Source organism: Symphodus melops (genome assembly GCF_947650265.1).
Source record: "Symphodus melops genome assembly, chromosome: 1".
In the NCBI taxonomy this organism is placed as follows: Eukaryota; Metazoa; Chordata; class Actinopteri; order Labriformes; family Labridae; genus Symphodus; species Symphodus melops.
Window position 1 is genome coordinate 18,647,177 of NC_136691.1, and position 14,026 is coordinate 18,661,202.

The following is a 14,026-nucleotide window of genomic DNA, read 5'->3' on the forward strand; positions in this document are numbered from 1 at the left end:
CACTTATAAAGATATCTGTTCCAGTCGACCTTTCCTCAATCGGCCCTGTTTATGTAATTATTAAACAGACAACTGGACCTTGGTTATCCTCTTTGACAAACTTAATCTATGACTAACCAATGAATTCAATTCTACCTACCCCATTCTGAGTGAATCTTGCAAGTGTCTGATGTAGTCCTTATTGATCAAGCCCTCCACCTCCTTCATCTTGTCTTCATCAGGCAGGATGATCATCATGGAGGCGTTGCCTTTGTACGGCAGCATGACAACAGTGGTGTGGTTTACTCGATCCCAGTAATTATTGTAATAGCCGGATCTTATCATCATGTTCACAGTCACTTTGGTGGTTTCGTCCACGTGGAAGTCCTGCTTATGTGTCTCATACCTGTCGAAAGGTTTCTCCCACATTCCTGTACAACCACAAATTTTATTAACAGCAGATGTCTGACTAAAAATCTATATACTTTGTTCAGATCATCAAAGAAATGTTGTATTATTATCTGCATTTAACTGGTGTGTGTGTGTCTTAGTCCATCTTGGTTTACAGAAAAAAGTCACAAATTCAAACTTGCTTCTTACCTTTAAAGTAGACAGTTAATCAGCACCATGGCCACATCAGGATCCAGGTCCTTCACCATATCTTTGATCTTGTCCCGGGTTTTATTTGCAATGAATCTGTTGATCTCAGCTTCAGCCTCAGAGGGATTGGTGCTGACATTGAAGATCTCACCTTGGTAGAACTGCTTAACATCGTTCAGGAACTTCTCCAGAGGATTGACGCCAGAACGCACTGCTGCAGTATTTCCAACATCCAGCTGAAGATTCTCCTGGCTGTGTCCATAGATGTCAAAGAGATACTTGTACGCATCATTAACCTGGGTTTGGTTGAAGGCACTGTAGCCCAGGCTGGAGAAAAGCTGGCTGTGGGTTTCCCCTCGAGCCCCTGCAGAGATCATTGACAGGGCGGTGGAGATGCCCAACGGCGAGAAGAAGATGTTCTGTCCAGGATCAGCTTTGGCGTTAAGACTTTTGTAGAGGGCAAAAGCAAAGTCAGCATTGGTAGAGGACAGCTTGTTGTCGGAAATAGCTTCAGTATGGCTGTGATGGTCTGCCCAGGCTACAGCCAGCAGCAGTGCTGCAAGTGCACAAATACTGGCTATACCATACATCTTCACAGCCTGTCAACATGACAGAGAGAAGAATGTTTTTAGTCGCTTGTCCTTTTCACTCTATAGTTTATTTGGTGACCAACTTAATGAATGAATGATTCATTGATAAGGCATCAATGTGACATGAGATAATGTGGAAACACTGTACATAATAACATTGAGAATGAAAAGGGTTAAGTCAATGACAGCTTGACAAATTTAACCACGATGTTCTTTGATCTTTACACTTCCACTGTCACAAATTCTGTCACCATATTCTCAAGGGTTCACTTCCAATATTAAATACAAATGCATCTCACTTCTTAAATTTAAGTTCTCCAAGCATGCATTCAGAGGAGGTCCACTCTTACCAATCAATGTCCTCTTCAGTGCTGCTTAGCAGAAACTTTGATATGATATTCTGTCGATCTTAGAGTCACAGCAAACAGATCTGTTAAATATTAACCAGGAGCAGCCTCCTCTTTCCTGTAACTGAAAATTCAACATCACAAACACAACATGTGATTATTAGTTGTGTTGAGTAGGCAGATTTTTGGACTAAAGGTTATATACAGTAATGGCCACATGACTATAAAAACAATGATGGAAATATGAAGTTACTCATTTTGTTCTGTTTTGTTCACATTCTGGAAGTAAAAACACATAAAAATTCATGCAGCAGCAACTCAATAATATATATCAGCATGGCAAAACTCTGCTACACTGTAACACATTTCTGTAGTTTTCAGAGCATTAATACACTGGGAAAAAAGTAATTTTACAGGAAATGTTCTGTAATTTTTAACAGATTTTTCCAGTTTTCCAATAAAACGATCAGTAATTTCAGTAATTTTAGGTTTTAAAGAGACTTTATTATATTTGTATATCTTTAACTGCAATTAAAAGAAAATTTTAAAATTTAAATTAACAGTAACTAGCAGTAATTTAAATATTTAGCTTTCGAGTACTTAACCATACTATGATATTACATTATTAATGTATTTTTTAAAGGTAATTAAACATATTTTATAATGTTCAATTTAATTTTACATAAAATGTGACGTCATTTTACAGACCTTTCCTAATAAGGTCTTTACCGACCTTTTCCTCCTGTAGCAGTTTGTTTACTTCCAACATTTGACACACTGTCACTCGGGTTTATGTCATCTTGCAAGTTTTCTGTCACAATTGATGCAGCTTTAGTTGTTACCGAAGGTCCAGCTCCTGTTAGACATTGAAGCACATTCTCATTGGTTGCAGCATGATACAGTTGATCAGACATTTTGTTTTGTTGAGATTCCTCAGATTCACTCAGCCACCTTTCTTACTTCATCTTTAAATGCGTTGCTGTGTGACATGAAGCTTGCAAACACTTCATTGTGTTTATTCCGTTCATCAGGCAGTCAAGGGGTTAACATGTTATGAGTTGTGGTGGCTCAGCACACAGTTTCAACACATTTTCCAGGTGAGGTTCAACATGTGAGGTATATTTTCCCGTGAGGTGCTTTTATTTCAGGTATGAGCCCTTTTACTTTGTTCACAGTGATTTTGCGTTCATGTTGAAGATTAAAAAAAAAAAATTCCAAAGTCTTGGCTGATAGTTTCATTTCTCTTTTGACACACTCTATTTCAACACTAGCATTATTTTTATTCATTTTTTCCGTTAATTTCCCATTTATTTACACATCCATTTCAAGTTGATGACACATTTCCACACAATGAACAAATGAATCCAGCAAACCTCACTGATTGTTCCACACAGCGGCAAAGCAGAGACAGAGCAGCAGCAAGACACAGTGCTCTCTAATATTTTTCTCTTTGTGAACATGTTTCAAATTGGTGGTATCACTTCAACATATTTTTTGATAATGAATTGTCACAAAACAGAGAAAAATGTTCATCACAAGTTCCTAATGAACAGTGTCTTGTTTCATTTGCTCATTAGTCTATAACTTAAGGTTTGCAGCATATTTAAATATAAGAAAATTCACAAATTAATGAGGTACACACGTCCCTCGAAAGAGTTTTGGACTCTACGGTGGAAAGGCTGGAGCTGCTTATTGCAGAAAACCGGTGGGAAATAAAAGCGGAGATGGAGAGTAAGACAAATCAACAGAATTTTGACTTGGACATCGGACAGATTTCTGCGTGACTAGAATGAATGGAGGCAAAACTGGATAAAGCAATGCGCCCAAGCTTCAAATTCCAGGCAAATGTTTCGGTCATTATTGTGGGACTTCCATTTGATGAAGGAGAAATTCCCCAGGAGAGAGTAAAATCTTTATTTTCTGAGGAGCTTCGCTGTGATCCTATACCGGACATTGTTAATGCAGAGCGGATGAGGCCACGCGGACGCGGACCAGGTGTGATTAAGGTGGAACTTCGAACTCAGCTGGATAAAGTGGCCGTTGTCTTGATAGTTGTAAGTGCCGGTTACATGTAAACAATGAGACCGAGACGGCTCTGTGTGGAAGCGCTGGCAACCATTTATTTCCGACTCACCACGACCGCTCTGGCTGTAACTGTCCCATTTTCTTTCATGTCTGTAATCCAAACCTGATTTCCTGGGTGTAGTCCAGAATGGTCATGTGCTCGGTGTCTGCTATTGAACCATTTCCACTGCTAATCTCTCTCCCTCCGTTCTCTCTCTCTCTCAGTGTAGTGATGTCAGTCCACCCTGGTTTGAGGCAGGATGGAAGGATGGGCACTGTAGTGCAAAGTTTTCTTCCCATCAGGAGCTCTGCAGGGCGAGCGCAAGATAGGGGTCGCTCTCTTTCTGCTAAAGGTTTTTCACTGTTCTCACGGCTCGTTCAGCCTCGCCATTGCGCTAGGGAAATCTTGGACTGGAGGTGGTGTGGGCAAAGTCCCATTCATAAGCACATTTTTGGAAGTGAGAACTGTGGGCCATAGTCACTCCAAACCTCCACAGGAATGCCGTGTCTTGGAAAGATGGACTTCATGTGTTCAATCACTGCAGTAGAAGTAGTGCGTGTGAGCTTGGCTACTTGTATGAATCTGCTGAAATAGTCCACTATAAGCAGGTACTGGCTGTTATTCCATTCAAAAAGATCAACACCAACCAACTCCCACGGATGTGTTGGGAACACTGTGGGCAGTAGTGTTTGTCTGTGGTGTGGCCTCTCTTTAGCACACGTTTCACATTCAGACACTAACTTCTGCAGTTGGGCGCTGAGTCCTGGCAACCATACCGACTGCTTTGCTCTCTCTCTCTGGACTTTGCAATGCCCTGGCGGCCCAAAATGTCCTTTTGCCGTGACTTGGGAATGACTATACGTGTCCCCTTGAACAGCAGGCCATTCTCGACGGTGAGGTCACCGGCGTGTTGCTGATAGGGAAAGCATGGCCCTGATATTTTGTGTTTGTCGAGCCAGCCATTCCAGCGGTATTGTTTCAATTGTTTTAGTATGTCGTCCCTGTCTTGGTGTTCTCAGATTTGTAGTAATCTTTTCTCTGTTGCAGGAAGATTAGTGACAACCTGATGTGCATACAAGTCTATTTCTTCTCCTAATGTTTTGTCATGCACTGCCTTTTCTGGTGCTCTGGACAACACGTCTGCAGTCGCGATGCATTTGCCAGGCACATGTGAAATGGAGAAACAGTACCTCATTAATCTCATTCTCAGTCTCTGTACTCGTGGTGGAAGCTTGTCAAGGTTCTTTGAGCCTAATAGTGGCACTAAAGGTTTGTGATCCGTCTCGACATGGAACTCGATGCCTATCTGAGAACCGCTCGCACACCCAGGTTATGGCCAGGGCCTCTTTCTCAATCTGAGTGCTCTTGATGCGAATGCGACTGGTTTGACTGTGCCGTCTTCTTGCTTTTGAAGCAGCACTGCTCCGAGTCCAAAGGAAGATGCGTCTGCTGATACTGTTGTCTGTGCTTTTGGGTAGTAGAGTGCCAAGTTTGGTGGCCTGCTCAGTTCTGACTTGATCATGTCAAATGCTTTTTGTTGTGCTTCACCCCAGCACCACATGTTTTTAGCACTCAGCAAGTCCCTCAGTGGCTGTGTTTTCTCTGCAAGGTGAGGGAGGTATTTTCCCAAATGATTAACCATCGCTCGGAACCGCCTCACACCACTGACATCTGTGGGTGCCTCCATGTTGCTGACTGCTTTCACTTTTTCTGGGTCTGCTTTCACTCTAGTACTGTCAAGGATCTGTCCCAGAAACTTAATGGAGGTTTTAGAGAACTCACATTTCTCGCTTTTCAGCGTCACTCCTGACTTTTCGAGCCGCTTCAGAACTGCCTCCAGTCGTGTGTTTCAGCGTACACCAGTATGTCATCCATCTGGCAGACCACACCATCCAGCCCCTCCAAGGGCTGGTACATCCTTTTCTGGAAATGTTCGGGAGCAGATGAAATGCCAAAACAGAGTCTATTAAAACAAAATCTCCCGAATGGTGTGATGAATGTGGTTAAGAGTGCTGAATCTCTGGACAACGGCATTTGCCAGAATCCTGAGTTTGCATCAAGTTTTGAGAAGATCTTTGCATCTTGAAGCTGTCCCAGAGTGTGCTCGACTGATGGTAGCATGTGTCGTTCTCGTTTGACAGAGTCATTCAGCTTTGTTAGGGCAACACATGCACGTACCTCCTCTTCTGATCGCTTTGGAATCGGGACCATCCCGGCACACCAGTCAGTGGGCCGCTCCACTCTTGAAATGACCCCTAGCTCCTCCATGCGAGCTAGTTCCTTTTTGACTTTAGGCAACAGGGGTAGTGGGACGCGTCGCGGGGTTGTCAGAGCAAATGGCTTGGCATCTTCTTTAAGCTCGATTCTATATTCCCCCTCCATTTTGCCGAAGCCACTGAACAGTTTTGCTTCACTGCCTCTACTGATGTGAGTGACACTGCCTCAACTCTAGCCACCAACCCGAGAGCTACACTTGCTGGGCGACTAAGTAATCCATGTATCAGATCTGCTACCACATACACTGCCTGTACTGACGAGTTATTGGCTGTGCTTAGGTTAGCTGTGAACTTCCCTTTAACTGCAAGAGGTGACATGCCCGCCCCATACAGTTTCAGTTTAGCTCCTGTGTCAATCTTGAGCACACAGTTTAGATTGTTTACTTTGACAGTAGTAACACATGCATCATCTGACCCAATAAGAGCCCAAAAGAGTGTGTGTACTGATGTGTTCTGGATCCAGGTTTTAAGGCAAATGCTAAGCCTGACATCTCCAGGGAAAAGCCAGGGCCCTTTGTCCCGGAAGTTTTTAACATACCAGTTATCTCAAATAGCTGGTGGCATGGCGCAAAGTACATCAGTACATTAAAACGTACGGTCACTCTATCTAACTTGATTCCAGTTGTGCGTCAGCCACAGTGTGAATCTAGCAAAGTTCATAGCATGTTACAATTTGCTCTACTAAATGTTAGATCTCTATTAGGCAAGTCACTTTTAATTAATGATCTCATAATCGAAGAGAATTTGGATTTTATGTTTTTAACTGAAACTTGGTTAAATGAGAGCAACAGTGCAGCAGCACTTATTGAAACAGCTCCTCCAAACTTTAATTTTATCAGTGAAGTTAGAGAGTCGAGGAGAGGAGGTGGAGTAGTTGCTCTGTACAATAACAAGTACCAGTGCAAACAGTTGTCATATGGGAAATTCTGCTCTTTTGAACACATTGCACTCCAGCTGAGCTCACCCTGTTGTGCAATATTAGTCACTATCTACAGGCCACCAAAGTATAATGCAAACTTATTTCATGACCTCAACAAACTATTGTCTGCTGTGTGTATTGATTATGACTGTGTTGTTATAGTGGGTGATTTCAACATTCATTTAGACAATCCAAGAGATAACAGTGTGAAAGAACTTATAAACATCTTGGAAAACTTCGATCTCTCCCAGCATGTAACAAATCCAACACATAACAAGGGACACACTCTGGACTTGGTCATCTCAAGAGGTCTAATGGTTTCTGATGTTGTAGTGAATGATGTTGCCATCTCTGATCACTACTGTGTTTCCTTTAAAGCTTCCATCTTGGCTGACTGCAGAGAAGGCAAAACAGAGCTGATCAGAAAACGTTACATTGATGACAACACATGCACACTCTTCACTGAGGCATTCACTAACACACCAGCTCTACACTCAGCTCCTGTCAAAGACCTTGTAGATACGTTCAGCGCTAAAGTTCTAAATATTATTGATGCCGTTGCCCCAGTCAAGGCCAAAGCTGTCTGTGTAAAGAGAAAGCCCCATTGGAGGAATGGGACACTTGTTATAACAAAGAAAAAAGATTGTAGACAAGCTGAGCGCAGGTGGAGAAAAAGTAAACTCCAGGTTCATTATGACATCTTTAAAGAGGCGCTCCGCTTATATAACTTAGAACTCAAAAGGGCCAGACAGTCCTTCTTCTCTGAGATAATCAACAAGCACAGCAATTCTAGATCCAGTAGCATTAACAGACATAGTTCAACACCTCAGGTCCACTACATGCAGTCTTGACATTCTGCCCACAAGCTTTTTAAAAAATGTTTTACCTGTGTTGCACCAGATGTATTGCAGATAGTTAACAGCTCTCTACAGACAGGCACTTTTCCTAAGTCGCTAAAGACAGCAGTGATCAAACCCCTATCAGTAATCAGTAATCCAGTAATCTGGATACTTTATCAATTAATAACTACAGACCCATATCTAATTTGCCTTTCTTAGGCAAGATAATCGAAAAAGCAGTGTTTGTGCAACTTAACACTTTTATGGTACAAAATAAATACTTCAGTGTTTTTCAGTCTGGATTCAGGTCAAAGCACAGCACTGAGACTGCTCTTATCAAAGTGCTAATAGATGTCTATGTGAACAGTGATGCATCTAAAGTCTCAGTTTTAGTGCTACTGGATCTTAGTGCTGCATTTGATACGGTGGACCATAACATACTGCTGGACAGACTTGAAAACTGGCTTGGAGTTTCTGGAACTGCCTTAAATTGGTTTAAATCTTACCTGCAGGACAGGGTCTACACTGTGTCTGTTGGTAATTATGAATCTGAGCATGTGAAGATCACCTGTGGAGTTCCTCAAGGTTCCATCCTTGGGCCGCTTTTATTTAACATCTACATGCTCTCTCTCGTTCAGATCATGGAATATTACAACGTTTCCTATCATAATTATGCAGATGACACACAGCTCTATATATCAGTGTCAACGAATGACCATAGTCCCTTATACCCACTAAGCAAGTGCATCAACGAAATCACTGAGTGGATGTGTCAGAACTTTTTACAACTGAACCCAGAAAAGACTGAGGTGATTGTTTTTGGCCCTAAAGAGGAAAGGTCAGAGGTCAGCACTTGTCTTGAATCCATGTCCTTAAGAACAACAAATCAAGCCAGAAATCTTGGTGTGATTATGGACTCAGACCTCAAATTCAACAACCACATTAAGATGGTAACAAAATCAGCTTATTACCATCTGAAAAATCTTGCAAGAATCAAAGGTTTTCTGACCAAACAAGATTCAGAGAAACTTGTTCATGCTTTTATTTTCAGCAGGCTGGATTATTGTAACGGTGTGTTTACAGGCCTTAGTAAAAAATCTGTCCGACAGCTGCAGCTGATCCAGAACGCAGCAGCCAGAGTCCTCACCAACACAAAGAGGGTGGAGCACATTACACCTGTGCTTCAATCACTGCACTGGCTGCCTGTGTGTCAGAGGATCGACTTTAAAATCTTACTACTGGTCTTTAAAGCATTAAATGGTCTTGGCCCTATGTACATGTCAGATCTACTTGTAGAATATAAAACATCCAGACCGCTCAGGTCCTCAGGAAGAGGTTTACTCAGTGTTCCCAGAGTCAGAACCAAACAAGGTGAAGCAGCGTTTTGTCACTACGCTCCTCAACTGTGGAACAAACTCCCTGAACAACTGAGGACTGCTGCCACACTCAACTCCTTTAAATCAGGCCTTACAACTTTGTTATTCGCACAGGCTTTCAATTAGAAATATACTGTCTGACTTATTGCAACACATTGTTCCTTTTTTAATAGTTCTAACAGTTGTTCCTTTATCGAGTATTTTCACCTGCATCCCCGTCTTTTAATGATGTATTTTGCATTCTTTCCTTAAACTCTGTTTTCATGTTTTTATGTTTTTATGTCTGTAAAGCACTGTGAATTGCCTTGTGTCTGAACAGTGCTATATAAATAAACTTGCCTTGCCTTGCCTTATCTGAAGCCACTGAGCCTAAAAATGCAACCTCACGCTCACTGTCATCGTCGTTACCTGCAGCTTGGATTTCTCTTACTGCTCCTGACCTACACACTCGTGCATAGTGTCCTTTTTTCTTGCACTGATTGCAGAATACATCTCTGGCTGGGCAAATGTGTTTGCTGTGATAGGGTGCCTTACCACACCTGTTGTATTGTTGAGTGTCATGATTTGTGTTTCTCTCTTGGGCTTGTTTCATTGACTTTGGTGGTTTATTGAATGTTTTAGTGAAAGTCTTCGTTTTCGCTTTGACACTGTCCACGTTGCAGGGGTTTACTTGTCTGAAGTTAGTTTTCAGAAGATCCTGCTGCTTCTTCACGAGCTCGCTTTGGAGAATTTTCATGACTGCTTTGTCCAGCGAAAGCTCAGCATCCATCTGTTGCGACTCCGAGAGCCGCTTGTCACTTATCCCGACCACGAGTCTGTCTCTGATCATTTCGCTGTGCAGGGCACCATAGCCAGTGCTCTGCCAGGGCATACAATCATGTGATAAAACTGTCTGCAGTCTCTCCTATTTCTTGTTGTCTTTGGTTAAACTTTGCACGTTCAAAAATGAGATTTCTTCTCACAACAAAATGTGCCTCCAACCTGGCTACCATTGTGTTATAATCACTCGCCTCCTCATCTGTAAGGTTCAATGAAGTAAGCACGTCCTCTGCTTCTTCTCCCATTGTGTAAATCAACGGGATCTAACGTGTTAACGTGTTCACCTGGTTTTCTTCTGGACGTAGCTTGGTCCATTTTGGCCACTCTTCTGGCTTTTTGAAGTCAAATTTTGGTGGCGGTGAGATCTGAAATGCCATTGGTGGCGCTGCGACTGCTGCCAATCTGTGTCGTGATCGATGTTAACTGGCGCTACTATCGTGTTAGCTTCGGTTAGCTCGGCACTTACTGCGCTTGTTTCTTCAAGCTAACAACGCGAGTTCACTCCGGTCAGTAAGAGCAAGCCCTTCTTTTGTTCTGTCGCTCCCCCAGACCACTTCTGACACCATGTCTTGATAGTTGTAAGTGCCGGTTACATGTAATCAATGAGACCGAGACGGCTCAGTGTGGAAGTGCTGGCAACCATTTATTTCCGACTCGTAACAAGACAATCCGCCAAGACACAAGAGGGCGCTCGAGATGGACTAAACCACTACCATAACAGCCGTGCTTCGCCGTAAGCAGAGTTTGAGAAATAATGACAGTTTCAGTCACGTCTTTATTCACTCTGCGAGGCTGATCAACCTGAATTTTAACTCTTCTCATGAAGCTCCCTTTCTAGTATTTTCTGACAGGCAGTTGGAGACTGACTAGGCGTAACCATACAGAACCTCCAAGCAGAGTCAGCAGCAGTGCAAGGAACTGAAGGATGACGAGAGACAATCTGGAGATCTGATCGGTAACTGCCCAACCCATACATGTTGACAATCTCACTATTGTACACTGGAACATAAAGGGCTGGACAGTATGGAACTGCGAGCTCAGGAAAAGAATATTACGTAACCATCATCTTGATGTGATCTCACCAAACGAAATTATTGATCTACAGAATTATATTTGGTATGGGCACAATAGAGCAATACATAAGAGGGCAGTTAAGGGATCTGGGGGAGTTGGTTTTCCAGTTAAGAATAAACTACTTGAGTCCTTTGAGATTGAAGTTAAGGACAAATCAATGGAAGGGATACGAGCACTTAAATTTAAAAATAGCTTTTCTGGATATTGTTTTCTTACTAATATACCTGTTATTTAACTCCAGAAGGATCAATTGGGTCTTATTTCTTTTTTGGACATGCAACAGCTCAAATGTTTATTTTATTTTGATGTGGATGCTGTTTATATCTGTGGGGATTTCAATAGTCGCATTGGTGATCTTGATGACTGCATAACTGATGTGGATAGCACTATCAGATTTAATTTAGATTATACAGTTAATAGTTATGGGGAAACATTGATTGAATTCTTGAGAGATTCAAAATGTTGTATGATCAATGGTAGAATATCTTTAGGGAACGACAATTTCATGTCCATTTAAGCTGAAGAAAAAGCGGTGGTAGACTATATTATTGCTCCACATGAAGGCTTGGCTAATTGTATTACATTTTGTGTTTTCACCCCGAATGAGCTACGAGAGAGATTAAAGAAAGATTTTGGTTTACTGGGTGACAGATGTAAATTACCTGACCACTCTCTATTGATGCTAAAAATTCAAGTTACACCTTATCATGTCAAGTGTCATGACCGGGCTCAGGAGGTCGCAAAAAATTATGAGAGACCACACAGTTTTCAAGCTATTCAAATCTTTCAAATATTTATTTAACACTGAGGGCAAACATCCAAATCAAAGAATGCACAGTCAGTAAATCAGTGGTGGTTGCAATGTTGAATGTGTGAAGTGTTGACCCATGAGTGAGAGACAGAGCCAGCTTTAACCCTGAGGCCCATCCTGCTCAGATGCATCAAATCAAATTAATTGGCTCCACCCATTTCTGCCTGAAGGCTACCTGAGTGAGGAGAAATACAAAGCAGCAGGAAGAGCACTGACACAGTCAGGGGTCGTCACATAAAGTAGATCCACATCCACCGGGTGGGCATGAAAGGAAAATACTAAGGCAACCCACTGACTCGTTTTTCTCATCGAGCCCTTCCAAAAATATTTTATGTGATCTTGCTGAGCAACTAAAGTATATTAAAAACAAGCAACAAGAGATGGACAACTGGTAAGATAAATTGTGTGGAAATATCTATGTAGAATTAAATAAAGGTGTAAAGGGGAAATTTAACACAATGAATGAATTCCAAAAATCTTCCAAACCCTTCTGGAATCAGGAATTACACTTGCTGTGGAACAATTTAAGAAGAGCAGAGAAAATCTTTCTAAGATCTAATAATAAAGATCTGAAAGCCAGACTGAGGATGAAATTTAGGGAAGCTCAAATGAAATTTGCGCACTGTGAAACGTAAATTTAATAAAAGTCTTTCATTGCACATTGATCACCTACAAATCCACAATCCCCAGCAGTTCTGGAATGAAATAAATAGATTAGGTCCTAGAAGGTCATGTGGAATTCCCATGGAAATAAAACTAGAGAAAGGGGAATGTGCTTCTGTGATAATGGCATGATTCCCACTCAGTGGCACAAAACTATCATTAAATCGTCCAAAAATGATCCCAGAATACCACTCAACTACAGGGGCATAAGTCTTGTCAGTTGTATGTATAAACTGTATTCTGCAATTTTAAACTGCAGGCAAGTTGACCACCTTGAGAGAACAGATGGGCTGGTGGATGAGCAAAATGGATTCAGAAAAGCTAGAGCATGTATTGATCATGTATAAGCAGTCACCACAATAATACATGCTAGAATAAAGGAAAAGAGATCAACATTTGTTTGTTTCATTGATTTCAAGAAGGCGTTTGATTGGATAAATAGGGATAAATATAGGTTTTTCAGGGCGGGTGTAAATAGGAAGTTTTATTCTGCTGTTAAGTCTCTTTATGAAGCACCTGTTGCCTGGGCAGGCCATCCTCACCAACAGTCCCAAGGAACCTAAGAGAGCTCAGGAGCTCCCAGAAAAAAGGAGAGGTTAGAATATAAAGATAGTGACAAGCAGTAATAAGATATGAAAGCTGGGAGAGAAAGAGGGAGAGAGAGATAAGAGATCCTGGTGCCAGTTCCCCCGGTAGTCTAGGCCTATAGCAGCATAACTATGAGCTGGTCCTAAGCCAGCCCTAACTATAAGATTTATCAAAAAGAAAAGTTTTAAGTCTATTCTTAAAAGTACCTAGTGTGTCTGCCTCCCGGACTCCAACTGGTAGACGATTCCAAAAGAGCGGTGCCTGATAACTAAAGGCTCTACCTCCCATAGTACTTTTAGAGACTATAGGCACCACAAGCAGGCCTGCATTCTGGGAACGTAATGTTCTTGTCGGATAGTACGGTACAATTAACTCTTTAAGATAGGATGGTGCCTGACCGTTTAGAGCTTTGTAGGTGAGCAGAAGGATTTTAAATTCTATTCTAGATTTTATAGGGAGCCAATGGAGAGAAGCCAATACAGGAGTAATGTGGTCCCTTTTCCTAGTTCTAGTCAGAACACAAATTGCAGCGTTTTGGACGAGTTGAAGGGTCTTTAGAGATTTACCATAGCACCCTGCTAAAATAGAATTATAGTAATCCAATCTGGAGGTAACAAATGCATGAACTAATTTTTCAGCATCATTTTGTGACAGGATCTGCCTGATCTTAGAGATATTATGAAGGTGAAAATAGGCTGTCCTTGAAATTTGTTTAATGTATGAATCAAAGGACATATCCGCTAATACTACTAGCGTAGCGCCGTCATATCAGCAGAGAAAGATTCTCTAAGGTTATTAGGTCCAATCACTATAACTTCAGTCTTGTCTGAGTTGAGCAGTAAGAAGTTTCTGGTCATCCAGGTCCTGATGTCCTTGAGGCAGGCTTCTAGTTTACGAAGCTGGTTGGTGTCTTCTGGCTTTATTGATATGTAGAGCTGAGTATCGTCTGCATAGCAATGAAAGTTTATGGAGTGTTTTCTCATAATACTACCTAGAGGAAGCATATATAATGTAAATAGAATCAGACCAAGCACTGATCCTTGAGGCACTCCGTGGCTAACTTTGGTGTACATAGAGGAC

General features: G+C 41.7%; 2 protein-coding genes and 1 long non-coding RNA gene across 3 annotated transcripts in view; 1 reads left to right on the forward strand and 2 right to left on the reverse strand.

Moving 5' to 3' along the window:
- The window catches only part of LOC306830190, a 332,171-nt gene that overhangs the window by 25,977 nt on the left and 292,168 nt on the right, over nt 1-14,026 (forward strand). The window lies entirely within an intron of this gene.
- LOC306835230 (alpha-1-antitrypsin homolog) overlaps nt 1-14,026 on the reverse strand; it is a 30,552-nt gene that overhangs the window by 3,437 nt on the left and 13,089 nt on the right. The window lies entirely within an intron of this gene.
- LOC306833472 (alpha-1-antitrypsin homolog) lies at nt 136-1,602 on the reverse strand (the record flags this gene model as incomplete). The annotated part of the gene is given in 4 exon segments (XM_079358729.1): nt 136-410; nt 580-593; nt 595-1,178; nt 1,520-1,602. Coding segments are annotated over 3 exon segments (864 nt in total). The 5' UTR covers nt 1,170-1,178; nt 1,520-1,602.